Source organism: Trichoderma breve, chromosome 2, assembly GCF_028502605.1.
Source record: "Trichoderma breve strain T069 chromosome 2, whole genome shotgun sequence".
NCBI classification, from domain to species: Eukaryota; Fungi; Ascomycota; class Sordariomycetes; order Hypocreales; family Hypocreaceae; genus Trichoderma; species Trichoderma breve.
In genome coordinates this window covers 689,139-707,704 of record NC_079233.1, presented here as the reverse complement: position 1 = coordinate 707,704, position 18,566 = coordinate 689,139, and the positions used below count along the sequence as shown (strand labels likewise).

The window sequence follows — 18,566 nt, the reverse complement described above, 5'->3', positions numbered from 1 at the left end:
GTGCCAAGCCGTTGATGATGAACGGCTGATTTGTTGACCAGGAAGAAACTGGGAGATTCGTTTGCCAGGAAGAAGCTGGCTGATTTGTTGACCAGGAAGAAACTGGCTGATTCGTTTGCCAGGAAGAAGCTGGCTGATTTGTTGGCCAGGAAGAAACTGGGAGATTCGTTTGCCAGGAAGAAGCTGGCTGATTTGTTGACCAGGAAGAGGCTGGTTGATCTTTTCATTGTCTTCTCGGCTTGCTGGGGAGGCGAAGAAGAGATCTTCCACCCCTTTATCGGCGAAACTGACTCTCTAGGGAATAAGCAGTGTTTTTTTTTTTTTTTTTTTTTTTTTTTTACCAAGCCGATGAACATGACTGATCTTTTCATTGCTTTCTCAGCTTGCTGGGGAAGCGAAGAAGAGAATCCCCATCCCCTTCGGCGAAACTGACTGTCCAGGGAATAAACAATGTGGTTTTTACTAAGCCGAGGAACTCGGACACGAGTACGCTCATGTTGTTCCAAGCTGCCGGAGTCTTGCGCCCACACGGGGCGAGTCGGTGAAACGGATGGCAAAATGTCGCTAGGGGAAGTTTGATGTCGAGCTTTCGACGGCCATCATTGGGAACCCTGAACGCGAGACTCAAAGTAAGTACAAGGTATCATGTGTAAACGGACGGCAGGGGCAATGAACCAGTGGAAATTGAAGCTGGTTTGAGCGAGCAATATCGGACATGCCATAAACAGACCATATGAGGGATGGGGAAAACGGCCAAATTGAAAGTGCTGATGCCCGAAGGAAAGCAAAATGGGACGAAGACGTGCGTTGGCCGGGAGACAAGGACATGGCAGCTTACCACTGTTAGTCGCACGCGACATCGGTAGATTGTGGACTAATAATCTCTTCCTTGCGTCCATCACATTCTTTCTTCTCCTTCTTGCTCTTTCAATCACTTAGTTTGGTCGTTTGTTGCATCTCTTACACGGTCGCTATACGATATATCTGACGCGAATGCAGGACGGAAAAGGACGCATGGTAAAGCGCGGGACGAGAGCCCGATACGTACAGTGGAAATTTAAGCATTCAGAAAGGATTCGGCAAAATGTAGGTAAACGGCACCCCAACAACATACATTTAGAATCACTAACTTCTCCCCAAATCTACAGATGCAATGGTGATCGCACAGATGAGAGGTAGCGCCAAAGCTACACAGGCAAATAGGGCAGACAAAGTGGACATCGGGGACTAGAGTGGCGGCCTAACAGCAACTAAACCTCAACAAGCACAGGTGGACTCGGGTGGCAGCCGTGGGCAAAGCTAGACGAAATCATCTCACCGGACAGTACTCGGCGCCAGCAATTCGGTTTACCTTGGAGGGCGTCGCTACCTGGGTTACCCAACAGGCTTGAAGACTACAAGCCGGCGGGTCTTGTCTTTGCAGAAAGCGCCGGCTTGACAAGGCTCGACTACCGCACCGCTCCCACTACATGTTCCTAGGTGTGCATCGGCGGGCAAGGTCAATAACCGAACCCGAAGGCTATCAATTCACGATTCCCCATGTGCTCGAGTATCCTAGATTCGAAGTTACTCGCCGAATACAACACAGCCGAGCCTCCAATTAGGCTGATAGCGTCGCCCTGCCACTCGATATTCACCATTTCCAAGCATGCATGCAAACCTCCAGGCTCTAGCCTCTTGTAGGCAATGGAGAACTGGGTGAAGCTTCTTGTAGCCGGCCCAAACGATGGAAATAGTTTCTCTCAAACCCGCGGCACTTCACCCCTGAGCTACTTCACCCCCCTTTCAAAGCCAGTCGCATAATCAAGAGCAGCAATGGATTGATTCTGGTTACGTGTTGCCGCAGCTAGCAACACAGTTTCGCCATGGATCACCTGTCACCTCTGCCCCCTACGCCAGCCGTCGAGCCGCCTGCTGCGGCGATAAAGTTTCCCACAGATCAAGCGGATCATGCAGCGCCCATTGGCCTTTACATACACCAGCCAATTGCGATAATGGGGTGGCCACGGTTGACATTTGCGATAGCCAGTAATCGCTTTTCGCCATAGATCATCTCTTAGGGCTGGATTGATCTTTAGAGACATCGGCCACACACTAAAGCCGATATTTGTCAATCTTTCGTATCTTCCGTGTCGATCGTCACCATCTCTCTTTACCACAGGAGAGATCATGCCTCTGTTTAGTCATCGAATGTTCAGATCCTTCACTTAGATCAAAATCTTGACAGGGTCCAAGAAAGCATGGCTTGTGCTCAAAGGCCAAGCAGCCTGTCGTATAAGGCTTGCCGATAATCACTCACAACCTGTTACTAGCCGAGAGACGGGCGTATCTTACAATCAACAGGCAAGAGAAGGAGGATGAGAGACGGAGAGTGGCAGAGGTGGGATTCACAATCGGCCAGGAGGGGTTCCGGGATCTCGGGCTTTATTTGACATTCCCAAGGTGAGTGATAGAGCCATTGCCTTATTCTTAAGTACACAGGCGAGCGAAATAGAAACAGGGATCGCAAAATTAAAACTCACACACAAATCAATTGAGATGACCATCTGTGTGGAATAGCTGTGGTGGCTGCGTACAAGTATTTTCTTACTTCACAATCCCTGTTTTTCTGCCATCCGCTTGACTGGGCAACTCATCGTGACTGTAGTGTCCTCAGTAACGTCTGTGGCCCTTCTCCAGAAGCCGGGCGCTGGCTGTAGGCGAAAGAAGTATTTAAAAGCAGGGTAGTATGGATCCGGACTGTGGTATATGTTGGTGTTGACGTTGTAACTTCCAAGTACCCAGGGTTTGATTGGTGATGTTCAAGGAGGTCGGGACATTGGGACTGTATCGTCCTCGGTAATGTCTGTTGCCCTTTCCTAAAGGTCAGCGGGTGCTTACGGGCGAAGAAGTTAAGGTATGGTAAAGGTGGCATGGAGATGCCTGGTGCAATATATTTCCGATGTTGACTCCAGCATGCATTGCCTCAATGGTGACTGCGAATAAGATGATTGGCTGTAAGCGGCATGGAGACGACATATTGCCGGGAAATAACCCGTTCTTGTTCGTCAGTCGTCCAACCCACTCACAGTGAGACAGCTAGTCTTCAGTTCCTTCTGCCTCCCGGAAGCGGTTCACCAGTCGAGCCCGCGCCGATATAGTAGAGGAGTTTGCATTCGCAGCCGCTGTCATAAGCTTCTCATCGTCGCGCCACAGCAGTAAACGGCTTGACTACATCCCCATCGACGCCTGGATTAGGCGCCGCGATATTCAACTGACGCAGGCTCCATTTGAACGACCACCGGTATTACGGTCTCATAGCCAGTTTACTCGTTGGAATTGGGTTGGTGTTGTTTCGGCCGGCTAACTCCCTTCCCCTTACAAGCGTGGGTCTCAATTCGTCAAACGGGTTGATTTTCGCGCATTCCTCTAGACGTTTATGATGGACCGAGATCGAAGCTGTAGTCTGTAGTTAGTTTGTGTCCCAAACCGGTATGAAAGCCTACACTAAAGTTACTGACCAAGCAATAAGAGCTGTTAACCCAGTATTCCACCAGCCATGGTTGAGGGGAGCGTAGAGTATGACCAACTGGGATCCATCCTCTTCAGCATGTCATGACGATTATGATTCTCCGAGGGCGTCTTCTCCATTTCTGGGGTAGTCGCCTCTGGAGTTGGCCAAGCTGTGGTATTGGCAACTGAGGAGGGCAAATCGCAGCATCTTTGTCTGCTACTCTTAGCTGAAGACCGGGATGAGTGGCATCGTCCGATTTGCGAGGGGGGCCGATCGTTTGCTATGTTCGCCCATTCCCACTAAGCGCACTGAGGCGAGTCTAGGTGAGCTCGTTCTGTCAGGGCGCGTCAGCTCAGGCCAATTGCCCTGTGGCTGAGCTTGCCGTTGTCTCGTTCAGCGGCCAGTGGCTGCAGCGTTACTCGTATGGAACAGTTGGGAATTGAAGTGAACTGGAGTCGAGCTTTGAAAGCGCCAAGTGATGGCGTGTTGAGGCGTACCAATAGGCCTACTGGCTTTCCCCTTTGGGAATTGAGTGGCGCACCAACTTCAATTAGGTACCTACACTACCAGGTACCTGTTAATCTAAGTGCTTGGAGGGATTTCCGTACAAAGAAGCACTTCGTACTGGTAATTGGTACCGGCTGGGTATAAGTAGAGAGGTAACTACTACTAGTACCTAGTACCCTTTGTAGGCGCCGTCATCAAGCGCTGGCGAGAATGGCTGGCCACTAGAGTACTCCAGATATTCGTCGCCAAAAGCTGAGGGGCAGTACTCCGTCCGTCAAGCAACTGTTGTGCTCTGCAGGGGCTGCATTCCGGTACGCCCTACCAAGCATGCCAAGTCAGGTACCGACCGAGGCAGATGAGAGCCCTCAGTCGACGAGGTGACCCTGATTGAGGACGATTCCAGCGACGATCCCCATGTACCATTTGCACATCAGCCTCATCGTACTATTAGATGACCGAGATTCGCGAGGTCTGAAGATGTCGTGCCCTGTCCTTCGCAAGTCGCCCTCGGACATAGAGCCCAGGCTGTATCGTCATCGTAATCTCCACGCAAGCCCCGTCTGGTTCGCACCTGTCTATGCACTACAGCCGCGCCCCACTCATCTACCAGATCACCAGCAAGATTCACGATCGGACCCACAGCGACATATCCTAGGTACGTATACTCCAATTCTCAGCCGATTACCTCGTATTCGGACACTGTCCAGTGTCTAAGCAGTAACGCTCTCTGCCGGGCTGTTTCCTCCATCGCTTCACATCTTATGTGACGTGACGCGGAGAGCTCTCAGGGCAAGTGTTCTTGCCATGTGGTTGGAGGGGTAGTCCAATGCGGGAATCACACGATGAGCAGGGTGGGTCTCGCCTGGTCTTCTGCCCTTTTTGGTAAATCTGGAGTGGGCTAGTTTCCCAATTGAGAGCTGGTCTCTTCCTCAGTTGGTCATAGACTGTTCCCGACCCAGGTGGGAATCCCCTGGTGTCGTCAGAGGAGCGAGAGGCGAAGCAAGTGCTCAAGAAGCGTGTAGAAAAGGGAGGGGGCGGTACAAGGAAGAGAGGGCTGTAGTAGGTACTGAGAGGAGAGGGCGAAAAGGGAATATGAATCTTCATACATCGCCCGTACTTGGCACATACAAGTCGAAAGTCTCAAGTTGAACACCCGTCGTACTTACATATTGCTACCTCTCCAATGCATTCCATCATTCCTCAAAGCAATACTAAATACCCATGATGCCGAGTTGCTTTATTCCATCCTCCGTAGCTGCAGTTGCCTACATCCCATGTAATGACGACAGTTTCCAATGTACTCCTTGGCATCAAGCGAGCTCTTGCTTCATCGCATGACATAGATGGACCATACTTGCCTCCCATTATCTCAATTACCTCATGATACTTGAAACCAAGGTAGGCAATTGCTGTACTGACTTCCACGTACTCCTGCCCGCAAGGAGTCTCGTACGTAAGCTCTCCCCTTTCGCTGCGCCCGTCATGTGATCTTTGCAAACGATATTATTTTCTCTATCTCTTCCTCCTCCTCCTTTCTTCTTCTTTTTTTTTTTTTTTGATCCACAAGCTCCCCTTCCAGCGTCAGGTAAGCAAATGAAGCCACTTTCTGCTTCATCTTGCTCTGATGCTAACATGTTTCGGTGTCAGGAAGCCTCACCGTTATAAGCCTGGTACCATCGCTCTCCGTGAGATTCGTCGATACAAGTGAGTGAATCCATTACTACCCTCTCTTCCATTTCATTCTGATGCTGACATATTTCAGCGTCAAGAAGCCTCACCGTTATAAGCCTGGCACCGTCGCTCTCCGTGAGATTCGTCGTTACAAGTGAGTACATGAATCCATTACCACCCTCTCTTCCATTTCATTCTGATGCTGACATGTGTCAGCGTCAAGAAGCCTCACCGTTATAAGCCTGGTACCGTCGCTCTCCGTGAGATTCGTCGTTACGAGTGAGTACATGAATCCATTACCACTTTCTCCTCTGCCTTCTGGTCCCTTCTTGCTCTCCCCCTATCTGTTGTCACCTCATTGTCCCTTTCTTCTCACTCCCTCACTTCTTCGCTCTCTGGTCCAATGAGCTTGGTGCCTCACCGGCCCACGGCCTTGTTGTCCTTTTCATCTTCCACTCTTTTCTCCTCTTACACTCTCACTCTCTGGTCCGGTGATCTTGGTGCCTCGCAGGCCTACGGCCTTGCTGCCCTGCTCCCCCTCTACTCTAGTCACCGCGTTATTATATCAACCTCCTTCTCCTCACCCTTACTCTCACCCTTACACTCTCTCTTTTATTATCTCCCTTCCTCTTTCCCATTTCTTTAATTACCAAGCTAATGCATCTGATATATAGTGCCGTATACCAATACAGAGAGTCGTAAGTCTCATTCAACGCCCCTGTCTCATTGTATTGATGACTAACACGTGACTACAGAGACTCTCCCTCTGCGATTGGCCGATGACACGGCCCCATCCCCCGCTCCCGGCCCCACTTCGGAGCCGGTTGCCGTTCCCGAAGAAGAGCCGGCCAAAGAGCCTCAACCTGAGGCAGCAACCTCCACCCCGGCCGAGGTGGTCCGTGCGCCGGCGTCGGCGCCACCTTTTTCCGCCCATCACTGCCACAAATGTGGTAAGTGGGGTCACGTGCGCAAGCACTGCCCGGAAAAAAAAAAGGGAAAAAGGTTTTTCCGGTTTAGCCCGTATTACCGCCCCCCACCGCCCGCGCCCCCACCGCCCGCGCCCCCACCGCCCGCGCCGGCGGTGAACAATTTTTCCGTACAATAATGTACAATCATTTCGGATATTAATTGCGCCGGGCCGAGCGTGGCGTGGTATCACCATCGACATTGCTCTGTGGAAGTTCGAGACACCCAAGTACTATGTCACCGTCATTGGTATGTCTGCTCCATTACCTTTATGCTGAAATTGCCAGTCAGTGCTAACAGACAATCTACAGACGCTCCCGGCCACCGCGATTTCATCAAGAACATGATCACTGGTACTTCCCAGGCTGACTGCGCCATTCTCATCATTGCCGCTGGTACTGGTGAGTTCGAGGCTGGTATCTCCAAGGATGGCCAGACTCGTGAGCACGCTCTGCTCGCCTACACTCTGGGTGTCAAGCAGCTCATCGTTGCCATCAACAAGATGGACACTGCCAACTGGGACGAGGCTCGTTACTATATATATTAATACAATTTTGTGCGCGCCGCCCTGTTTCTTTTCACGTGACTTCATGAACAAAGAGTTCCGGCGGCAAGGCATTTATTACTTGCTTTCTCTGATGTCGGGCACTTACACACTAATTCAACATCCAATTTAAAACGAAAACCGCGCTAGTGTTTTGCTTTTACAGTAGAGCGTCCTTTCAGGGGATATCCCTGCTGCTGCTGCATGTACCAGGCGGCTGGCGTATGCTTCTTCTACGAGCGAGTTCTTCCTTGAGCAGCTCTTTTACAAGGCTTGTCAAGTAAGAGATGGCGACTAACAATGAGAAACTTAGTGATTTCAATTGCGAGGGCAATAGCTTCATCTCGACTCATCCCGGAGTCAGCGACATTCCCTCCGTGTACCCCGCTTTCAATGACAAGATCATCTCGTTCAAGTGCACCGGCATCTAGACATGCCGGATAAGACTTATCAAGACTGGGCATACAGAGGAAGAAAGGGAGCTTATGGAAGAAGATATTATTGGTATATCAAGTGTCGTCAGCCTCGACGTTGCTACATACTTAGTCATCTCAGATTAATAGGTAGTAATATAATTGTTGGCCTCAAATGCTTGAGGACCATAGGAGAATTTCTTCTTCCTTAGCTTCGCGACTCTTACCAAGACTAGCTAGATCCGATGGCATCTCTGACACCAACATCTGGCTCACTTCATCGTATCTGCACTCATCGTCCATCTATAACGTCTTCAGCCTTGTCACTTCCACAAGATATACTCCAATCTGGGCTCCAATCTATAGTGGCAGATCGATCAAGTCGGTGGGCCCTGGAGAAGATCCCATTGCCTATTCGTGACATGTCCAGATCGAGCACATGCCATTTCCTTGCTTCTCTTGCAAGTCGTTAATGCACATGAGTCTTATCGGCTCTCTCTCTTTTTTTTTTTCCTTTCCAGGATTTCTATTTTGGGCCTAGCAGGGGTCTGGACTTGAAGCATCTGCTTGTTCCAGGGAGCCGGCCGCTGTGGATCTCGTTGGTGTGATGAGAGGCAGGGTTGTGGATTTTGCCGCAAAGTCGGAGCGTTTTAAACAGATTGCTGGTGCCAAGGGACATGTAAGCGTCATGCCATAAAATCAAGTCATGATGGAGATGTTCATGCTAGCCCGTCGTATTTATTAGGCAAGAGGTTGTACGCAGGGGGGCTCTGCCGTGCCGTGAAGCGAATATAAGCAATACATGTGATTGATGTTTCCTCTTGGTGTTGTTGTCGGATGGTGCCTGTGATGCATCTTGGAAGCTGGTTCCACCACGTACACGCATAACGGTACTAACCAGTAGTATGTTGTGCGTGTCTGAGACATGGCTCTCGCTGGTGTGCGAACCAACAGTCAATCAGCGAATAATGTCTCGTGTCGTCTTTTTTTTCTTTGTTCTGGTGCAGATCGCGCCATGGCTCCAGGGAGAACCCTGCGGTGCCAATGAAATTGCTGTACACGCAGGCGCCTCAAGTGCTGTTCACAAATCAGCATCCCGTATTCTGCAGCCCCCATAGCACCGTACAGTACATGGGTAAAATCTACCAAACGGCACTCGGTATTATACTCGTAGGCACTTTGGTGTCAGATATCACAATGTGTTTCCAAAGCCCGTATTGTCACGAGGGGTGACGTATTCAAGGGCTCACGCTGCTACATGAATGCGCTGCCAAGATCTGTTGGCCCGATATCCAACACACACGCAAAACAACACACACGTGTGAATAAGAACCAGCTAATAATAGCTGTGGCACCGGGCTGGCAGCTAGCAGTGGTGGAATGTCTCTCTTCTGGAAGCCATGTGGATCGGCCGAGATGCGTGAATTGAATCTAAGACATTAAATAGCATGGCATGGCAGATGGCGCTGCAGCTGGATCGCTCAAGGCTCAAAGCTGAGCAGCACTGCAGCTGTAGTGGAAAATAGCGCCATCGCGGCTCGTAGCTCGAATCCTGATGAAGCGTCGTCTCGGCGAATATATTCATTTGGCTAGGTATACTTGTAATTGCCCGGATCCATACGAATTTGAGGCTTGGAGCTGAGCGATGATGAATCGAATGTGAAGTGGCTGCGCCAGTCGTTTATAGTAGAGGTACGGGCTGGTATCTCCACGTGAGAGTGAACGCATGCACGTATGTCTAAGCCAGTTGGGCGGCCATGTCTCAGTATGAAAGCAACAAATAGCAAAAGAACATCAATGAACTCAATTGCCCTGCATTCGCAATACGATAGGTGCAAAAGCGTAGAGACGGACGACGAAGCAGGCGAATGAAAAGGCCGAGTGCAGCTGCGGGTGCTGCAGGAACGGCGGCGCTAGTGTTTTGTCTTTTTCAGGGGTTTTGGCGACGGGGAACTAGGGGAGCTTTGGGAGGTACAGGTACCTGTGGCTGCGCTATTGGCTGCACGGCGACGTTGGTACAGAATCTGGTGGTGAAGCTATTGGGAGTTTTACTTTTCGTTTCTTACCCATTGAATGGTTTCATCTCAGGTGCTTCGGTGCCATGTACTCGTATACTTGCTTTGCTTTGCTCTGCTCCTCTGATAGTACGCGTATACAGGTGCTGAGGTCCTCTTACGATGCTGCTCCTGGATGATGAATCCAAGACCTCATTGCTTGGCAGAACCAGCATCTAAACAAGAAAGAACCCGTGTTTGCAGACAGCGGAAATTGATTGGCAGATAACTCCAGAGATGCGGCCGACTGCGCATCATTGATGCAGCTTCAACTTGGGTCCGCTGTGATGAAAAGAGCCCATTTTTTGCCGGAATATCCCTGCTGTTTCTGCATGTACCGGTACGGCCGCAGCTCAGGCCCGCCGCCTCTAGCAATTACAGGTCCCATGGCTGGCGTGTTGCAAGCGAAGCCCCCCACAAACAACGTGGGACCAGGCCAGGAACAGCACCTGTGACCGACGGCCTGGCTCCCTGCTATCCTGCTTCATGCGCCCTGATGGCCTGTACCTGTACCTGTACCCGGACCTGGAAACCTGGACCTTGACGCACCCAAACTGCCGCATCGTCCTTCTCCTCTTCCCGACTCCTCTTCTGCCTCCTCTCAATATCGAGAGTCCCTCCTGGTTGAGAAGCGTCTGGCTGGGCCATCGTCCGACAACAAGGCACAGCACAGAGCACACGGCACAGAGCAAGCAGCAGTGCAAGCTGCTCGTATCATCTCTCCCCCCATCCCAACCCTTGAGCGCCCTCGCTCGCCAATCCTCCTCCTCTCCGTTTCCCCCCCAGTTCTTGTTTTCTCGCTTGCGTTAACCTTCACTCTTTCTTTCTTTCTCTCATCACCAGCTGCTAACTGCTGCTGCTGTTGCAAACTATTCGATTCCCCGCTTTCCTTAACTTTTCTTTTCCCTTGTTGATTTATTTTTTTTATACTTTTTTTTTCTTCTCTTCTCTCTTTGCCGTTGTGCCTGTTCTGTTCCCGGTGAATACTCGCCATTTCTCTCTCGTAGGTATGTTTCTGCTGTTCATTCACGACCGCCGTCTTTCCTAGATGTCTGCACATCGTTCGATTTTCGAAAACCCTCTTTCGATCTACATGTTTCATGCGAACCCTGAAACCTCAAAATTCCTGCTCTACACCAGCTCAAATGCCCAAAGCCGCCCCGGCCACCGACTCACTCATCACAGACACTCTGCCTCGTCCTTCTAGCCCTTTGCAGCGTCTTCGAGAAACCGTGACATAAGACAACCGCCGTGCCGATCTTGTTATCCTCCCACCACATTTGTGTTGTTGCACAGCAGGACCGTGCGTCGATTCAGCCGTTGAGCAGGACTTTTTCCAATTTCACCAGCATTCATTTCATTACGTCTTCTGAGATTGGGCATTTCACCCAGTCGTCAAGGTACGAACCAGCCGTCAATCTTGGAAGCGTCTTGACCCCCTCTTCGCCTCACCCTGCCACTCGTTTCTTGACCTTTCTACAATGGGCTTCGATTTGCTATAGTCATCGTCAAGACTTGTGTCTTTAATGCAAGGGCTATGCTCATGTCTAATATTGCTTGTTTGCAGATTCCACTCGTTATACCTCCCTGTGCGGCTGTCATCAATCACGCCCACAGAGCCACCAGCGCAACTGTTGACTTCATCCTCAATGCTTTGCGCCTCTTCATTCGTTTCAACCGTTTCAACTTCATCTCAACCAGTTCGTGACTGGTTCCACCTCTGCCAGTGCAACCAAGTTTGTTTCAGCTAGATCGGCTACCAGCAGGACCCCCGTTTATGCACCTCGCACCTTGGACATTACCGTTGAACCATCGGTAAACTATCCGGCGACATCACTCTGAATGATTGGCGACTGGAATCGACGACGATATGAGTCAGGAGTATAATGGAGGCAGGGATTGGCCGGCACAATCTCCACCATCCTCTCAAAACCCACGAAACAAAGCCTTGGTCTTTCCATTCAGCAGCGAGTCCAATACGCGCGAGCAGCGGCTGAGACACGACACGAGTCTTGGTTACGATGCACCACCTCAAGATGTAGTACCGCCCAACTCGACGAGGCCAAGACCATCAAATGGCCAGAATGGCAGCTCTTCAAGGACAATTCCACGACCAGCACCAGCTCCCCAGTGGCCACTTCAAAGCCCCCCAGCAGCGTCACCTCCAGATGCTGAATCATACCGCTCCCCACCTGACCGACCTCGAGCAGCCCCTCAAAGACCGCAGCGCCCAAGTCTAATCCCATCAATGGTAGACCAATCCCGCCAGCAGCAACCGACTCCCTCATTTCGTGTCCCAGGAGGACCCGAGAGCCCGCTGGAGCAAGTTGACAGCCCCTCTTCAGACACCTCAGGGCCACCGAGGAGAAGTGCAAACCTGGGGCCGCCGCCTTCCAGCAGAAGAGGACAGTCGTCTTTCTACTCCGCAGCGTCCTTTGTTTCCCCGATTCCCGAAGAAGACTCAGCCTACAAGTCCCACAACTCTTTCGCCTCGAGCGCGGTCATGCCAGATGCTTGGAGAGTTGATTCTGCGGGTGCCAGCCCGAGTATGCATGGGGCATTCTACGAAGAGTCATTGACCGACAAGACTAGGAATTCTGGAGCAGACGATTACAGCGACGAGAGTGGCCTTGTGTCTGGCCAGGATGAATATGCCATGCAGACGCTCTCCAACCCCAACAAGTCTGGTGGAAACAAATCAGCTTCTGCCAACCCATTCCTAGGGGGAACAGGCCTTGTGGACGAATCCACCGACTCTTCTACCAACAACTCCTTTACCAACAGACAAACCCCAGCAACCACCCCTGGCATGGCAAGCCACATTGCGGGCGTTGCTCTTAACAGAGGCAACGCAATGAGTCCAACAGATTTACGCAAAGCTGCCGGATCCCCACAGCCGACGAGCCGCCTTTCAGCAATCCGACGCCCGCCAAGGCTCGATATAGACGCCGTGCGAGAGGCGGAGTCAAGAGGAAGTCTCACCAGCTTACCAGACCTGATCCGACGTGCCACCCGATTAGCCTCGATGATCGACAAGGGCAAACGCCCATCAAGCCGCCTCGACGAACTCGACTTTTTCAGCGAAAAGGGCGGTGATGGAATGAAGCGATCGTATGGTATGTTATCTCACTCGTATATTCCTTCGTTTGAAATTTCACTTGCGGCTAACCTCGAATGAATTTTAGATGAACGCTATCAGTCGGGTCTTTCTGATATGCTGGCTGCCTTTCCCCCTCCCGTACAGACTCCTCAGCATACTGGCCGCGGCCCCATGGGCTCCTGGCCCATTGTGCCAGGAAACAACAACTACGTGACGGGCCGTGAGAAGTTCTCTGTGACTCCCGAGGACCCGGCGCCAGCCAAGCCAAAAGGTCGTCGGTGCTGCGGCCTGCCCTTGTGGGGGTTCATTTTGATCATCCTGCTCATGCTGTGCATCATTGCGGCAGCCGTCGTTGTTCCCCTGGAGTATTTTGTATTCAAGAACCTGGGCAACCACGACAAGTCAACGGGTGTGAACCTCGCCACCTGCGCAAAGACTCTGCCGTGCCTGAATGGTGGTAGCGGCGTTGTCGTCAACAACACATGTTCGTGCATCTGCACCAATGGGTTCACTGGCGCCAACTGCGGCTCGAGCGGCTCTGCGGGTTGCACAACGACAAACTTGATTCCCACGGACGGCTCTTCTCATATCAACAATGTCACCCTCGGCCTGGCTATTCCACGCATCATTGCCGACTCTACCAAGAATTTCTCCATTCCTCTTGTGGGAACGAGTATCCTGGCCAAGTTCAACTCGGCAAACCTCTCTTGCATTGCGCAAAACGCCCTCGTTACCTTTGACGGCCAGTCGACGAGAACCGGCTTGGCTAACGCCCAAGTTCAAGATACTACTGACGAATCGGCTAAAAACAAGAAAGGAACCAGTCAGGGCTCTGGGCCATCTCCCGTGCTCACTTCCCGGCAGTTTGAAGTCGTTGAGGGCGAGGCGCCCGCATTGGCTCGAAGAAGCAGCCCTTCAGCATCGAGCTCGTCGCCCTCTTCCCAGCAGACCAGCCTATTCACAGTTACACAAGAAGTTCTCGATTTTGCTCGCACAGCAGTTCTATACGTCTTGCAAGAAGACAGTGTCGACGCCGCCAACACGGCACAGACTCAGCTTCAGCAATTCTTCACCGAAGCCACTCAGTCCATCACCAAGCTCGGTTCCCAAGTGACTGTGAAGGAGGCATCCAGCATCTCTATCGGAGGAAATAGGACTGTTGATCTGGTCGACACCAAGGTCAACATTGGCCAAGGCCCCGTGGGAGGCAAAGCGGCGTCCAAGCGCAGCCTATTCGACTTTTGAGGGAGATGCTGTTTAGCAACTCTTAAAACGGATACAAGCGTGGAAAATATCTCAGCCAATCTATACGGCTGCCGATGGGGGTTGGCAAAACCTCTTTGTACAAATTTTGGGACATGACATTAATATCAATTGAAATTGGGCGGTGAGGTTATTTGTGGCAATGAGACGTAAGAAGCAAAAAGGGCAATACGATTGGGAAATCTTGTATAAGCATGTCATGGTCTTTCTTTCATTTTTGGCACCTTTTCTTCCTTTATTTTCTTCACTTTTTTTTTTTTCTTTCTCTTTATCATGTGTGCATTTACATATGCGAAGAACAGGGGTGGTAAGGCGAGATTAGCGCTGGCGTTTTCATCAGAGGCAGACTAGATTTAACCCGATATCAAATATCACGGCGGCTTTATTGCTGCTACGACCTTTTCGGATGGACAGCAGTCGGGCGAGCTTGATGAATGTGTGTGTTGTTGGTCGTGAAATGTACATAGATGTGTCTAATTCTGAAAAGGGAATGGAATAACCAAAAAACACGGGGTTGTTTGCATGTTTACATGAGTGTGTAGTATATATTACTTTTACATCTTTTTTTGATACTTTTTTTTCTTTCTCTTTTCTTTGTTTGTTTACATTCGGAAGACGCCGAATTTGGTGTCTCCGGCCTTGACTTCGTTGCGACCTCCCATGGCGGCTCTCAGGCCGAGACCGAGATATTGGCGGGTGTGCTGGGGAGGGATGATGCCGTCGTCCTGTTTTCAGTCATGATTTGTTAGCTGGTGTGCGTCTATACGTGAATATGATGATTTGTGACTTACCCAGAGACGGGCCGAGGAGTAAGTAGCCTCGCTCTCCTTCTCAATGCGCTCCTTGAGCTCCGGGTCGACCGACTTGCCAACCGTCTCCATGACGGAGGCGAGCTGCTCGCCGCCCATGACGCCGACGCGAGCGTTGGGCCACATCCACAGGAATCGCGGGCTGTATGCGCGGCCGCACATGCCGTAGTTGCCCGCACCGTAGCTGCCGCCGACGACGACGGTGAACTTGGGCACGTCAGCACATGCGACGGCGGTGACGAGCTTTGCGCCGTGCTTGGCGATGCCGTCGCGCTCGGAGGCGGAGCCGACCATGAAGCCGGAGATGTTCTGGAGGAAGACGAGGGGGATGCCGCGCTGGGCGCAGAGCTCGATGAAGTGGGCGCCCTTGACGGAGGAGGAGGCGAAGAGGATGCCGTCGTTGGCGACGATGCCTACTTTCTGGCCGTAGATGGAGGCGAAGCCCGTGACGAGGGTGGTGCCGAAGTCGCGCTTGAACTCTGCAAATTCTGAGCCGTCGACGATGCGGGCGATGATCTCGCGGATGGGCATGGGCTTGCGCAGGTTGGTGGTGGCGATGCCCAGGAGCTCGTTGGGGTCGTAGAGGGGCTCGGCGTAGGTGGCCGCGGGAGGGTTAGTAGAGGCTGCTCTGGCGGGCCAGTTGAGGTTGGAGATGCTGCGACGAGCGAGGGTGATGGCATGAGCGTCATCCACGGCGAGGTAATCCGTGACACCAGACACGGACGAGTGCATCTTGCCGCCGCCCAGGTCCTCGTGGCTGACGACCTCACCGGTGGCGGCTTTCACCAAGGGGGGGCCGGCGAGGAAGATGTGGCCTTGCTCCTGGACGATGATGCTCTCGTCGCTCATGGCGGGGACGTAGGCGCCGCCGGCGGTGCAGGGGCCCATGACGACGGCGATCTGGGGGATGCCCTGGGAGGACATGCGGGCCTGGTTGTAGAAGATGCGGCCAAAGTGGTTCTGGTCGGGGAAGACGTCGGCCTGGTGGGGGAGGTTGGCGCCGCCGCTGTCGACGAGGTAGATGCAGCTGTTGAACGAGGTCAATTGAGTTCATAGAGAATGCTGGATATTGGGTACTCACGGCAACTTGTTCTCTTGAGCTACAGCCTGGGCTCTCAGGTGCTTCTTCACAGTAATGGGATAATACGTGCCGCCCTTGACGGTGCTGTCGTTGGCAACAATGACGCAAGTGACGCCCTCGACAACGCCCACACCAGTGATGATGCCGCCCGCAGGCACCTCGGCCTCTGGATACAGCTCGTGGCCGGCCATTGGCGACAGCTCGAGGAACGTGGTGCCCGGGTCAATCAGGGCGGCGACTCGGTCTCGCGGCAGCATCTTGTTGCGGGCAATGTGCTTGTCGCGAGCCTTTTGCGGGCCGCCCTTTTGGATGGTGGCCGTGAGCTCCTGCAGGCGCGCGGTGACGTCGGCCATTTGGCGCTCGTTTTCTTTGAATTCCTCGGATGAGGCATCGACGTTTGTTTGCAGGCGCGAGATGGCGGCGGCTTGGTGAGGAGGCGTGAGGGTTGCGGCGCTGCGACGAAGCAACTGTGATGATGGTGATGATGCTTTGGTTGAGGGCCGCAGCTGGTGGGAGAGGCGCAGGGCCTGGCGACAGGGCCGTGAGAGAGACATGTCAATTAATTGGCAGCGGTGAAGCAACTGGAGAATACAAACAAAAGAAGAAGAAAAAGAATGCAAATATGCTTCCCTCGACGCTGCAGCTTGATGTTTTTCTTGGATTGCCCTTTTCCTGCAGCCGAATGCCCAACACTGTTGACGTTGTTCGGCTGTTGGCAGCGACCCGAGCCGCCACAAGCCGCCTGAAGCCGGGGAGCCGAAGGACCGACTGGCCACTGGATCAATTTGGTTGGTGCAGGCACCTCGGCTTAGTCGCGCTTCTGCTGCTGGGACGGCTCTTGGGAACCATGCAGCTTTCTTTTTGCTTAGCTTGTCCGTCATCATCCCTTTTTCCCATTTCTTTCTGACTTCTCTTCTTCATTTCGCTTATTGTTGCTTGTCATCTTTCATCAATCTCACCGAGTCTGTAGAGTACAAAGTGCAGAGTGCATAGATTCATCTCAGGCCGATTTTCTTCTTCTGCTCTTTCGCTGTGACATCAACCCGATCCACACACGGCTCTCTAATAATACGCCGCTGCTAGCCAGCTTCACTTCTTCTCTCTCTCCGTCTCACTCTCACCATCTCACTTTCTCTCATCCACAACCATCAATTCATCATGGCCAGCCTCAGATCCTTCTCCAGACTCGCCCGCCCCGTGCGGCCATCCATCTCCCTCCGCCCTGCCGCCTCCTTCTCCCCGGCCTCCTCCATCTCATGCCAGAAGCGACTGCACTCCCAGAAGCACCCCAAGGGCTTCGCTCCGCCATCACAAGAGGAGCTGGACGAGCTGCGCGAGCGTGTCTACGACTTCACCCGCCGCGAGATCCCCGAGGAGCTCGCCGCCAAGACGGACAAGTCGAATGCCTTCCCCATGGAGATGTGGGAGAAGATGGGCGAGGCCGGCTTCTTGGGAGTAACTGCTGATGAGGACTACGGCGGTCTGGGCATGGGTTATCAGGCGCACTGCATCGTGCTGGAGGAGATGTCGCGCGCCTCGGGTTCTATTGCCCTGAGCTACGCCGCGCACTCGCAGCTGTGCGTCAACCAGATCTCGCTCAACGGCAGCCCTGAGCAGAAGCAGAAGTACTTGCCCGGCCTCATTGCGGGAACCAGCGTCGGTGCCCTGGCCATGTCCGAGTCCGGCTCCGGCTCCGATGTCGTGAGCATGCGCACCTCGGCCAAGGCTGTTGACGGCGGCTACGTGCTCAACGGCACCAAGATGTGGATCACCAACGGCCCTGATGCCCACGTTATCGTTGTCTACGCCAAGACGGAGCCTGAGAAGGGCTCCAAGGGCATCACCGCCTTCCTGGTCGACACCAAGGCTGAGGGATTCTCTTGCGCCCGCAAGCTCGACAAGATGGGCATGCGCGGCTCCAACACCGGCGAGCTCGTCTTTGAAAACGTCTTTGTGCCCACCGAGAACATCCTCGGCAAGGTCAACGGCGGTGTCCGCGTCCTCATGGAGGGTCTCGATCTCGAGCGCCTGGTCCTCAGTGCTGGACCTCTGGGTCTCATGCAGGCCTCTCTCGACGTCGCCCTGCCGTTTTCCCACCAGCGCAAGCAGTTTGGCCAGCCCATTGCCCACAACCAGCTGATTCAGGGCCGCCTTGCCGACATGTACACCAAGCTGCAGGCCTCGCGCGCCTACACTTACAACACCGCCCGCATGGTGGATGAGCAGGGCGTTATTCGCACCGAGGACTGTGCTGGCGCCATTCTCTACGCTGCTGAGAGGGCGACGGAGGTTGCGCTTGACTGCATCCAGCTGCTGGGCGGCATGGGCTACACTGAGGAGATGCCCGCGTCTAGAATACTAAGAGAGTAAGTTTTCTTGGTTTGACCTTTTCATTCTTTTGAACCTTTTACTAACTGGTTTGCTTTAGTGCCAAGCTGTACGAGATTGGAGCTGGTACCTCGGAGATTCGCAGAATGGTCATTGGACGCGCCTTTAACAAGAAGTATGCCAATGCCTAAGTCTGATTGAGCCAATGATATAAGAGAAATAAACAAAAGACCAAGATAAAAAAAAAGTTGAAAAACTTTCAAGTGTTATTGGGATACACTAGAATGATACATGGGTACATCTTTTGCTACCTTGCATAACAATGTTGATATAACGA

General features: G+C 52.6%; 4 protein-coding genes across 4 annotated transcripts; 3 read left to right on the top strand and 1 right to left on the bottom strand.

The window, feature by feature from the left end:
• Window positions 1-5,624: 5,624 nt before the first annotated feature.
• On the top strand, window positions 5,625-7,184 carry T069G_02488 (elongation factor tu GTP binding domain-containing protein; the record flags this gene model as incomplete). Its single annotated transcript, XM_056169698.1, has 6 exons — window positions 5,625-5,704; window positions 5,763-5,825; window positions 5,888-5,931; window positions 6,427-6,621; window positions 6,815-6,886; window positions 6,949-7,184. The coding sequence occupies 6 exons, from the start codon at window positions 5,625-5,627 to the stop codon at window positions 7,182-7,184; spliced, it is 690 nt and encodes a 229-aa protein (XP_056030590.1).
• A 4,334-nt stretch (window positions 7,185-11,518) lies between these two features.
• On the top strand, window positions 11,519-13,993 carry T069G_02487 (uncharacterized protein; the record flags this gene model as incomplete). Its single annotated transcript, XM_056169697.1, has 2 exons — window positions 11,519-12,764; window positions 12,834-13,993. The coding sequence occupies 2 exons, from the start codon at window positions 11,519-11,521 to the stop codon at window positions 13,991-13,993; spliced, it is 2,406 nt and encodes an 801-aa protein (XP_056030589.1).
• Window positions 13,994-14,613: 620 nt separating this feature from the next.
• T069G_02486 (carboxyl transferase domain-containing protein) lies at window positions 14,614-16,455 on the bottom strand (the record flags this gene model as incomplete). Its single annotated transcript, XM_056169696.1, has 3 exons — window positions 14,614-14,736; window positions 14,803-15,847; window positions 15,902-16,455. 3 exons carry the CDS (start codon window positions 16,453-16,455, stop codon window positions 14,614-14,616), a joined length of 1,722 nt encoding a protein of 573 aa, XP_056030588.1.
• A 604-nt stretch (window positions 16,456-17,059) lies between these two features.
• Window positions 17,060-18,420, top strand: T069G_02485 (acyl-CoA dehydrogenase, middle domain-containing protein; the record flags this gene model as incomplete). Its single annotated transcript, XM_056169695.1, has 2 exons — window positions 17,060-18,267; window positions 18,330-18,420. 2 exons carry the CDS (start codon window positions 17,060-17,062, stop codon window positions 18,418-18,420), a joined length of 1,299 nt encoding a protein of 432 aa, XP_056030587.1.
• Window positions 18,421-18,566: the final 146 nt, after the last annotated feature.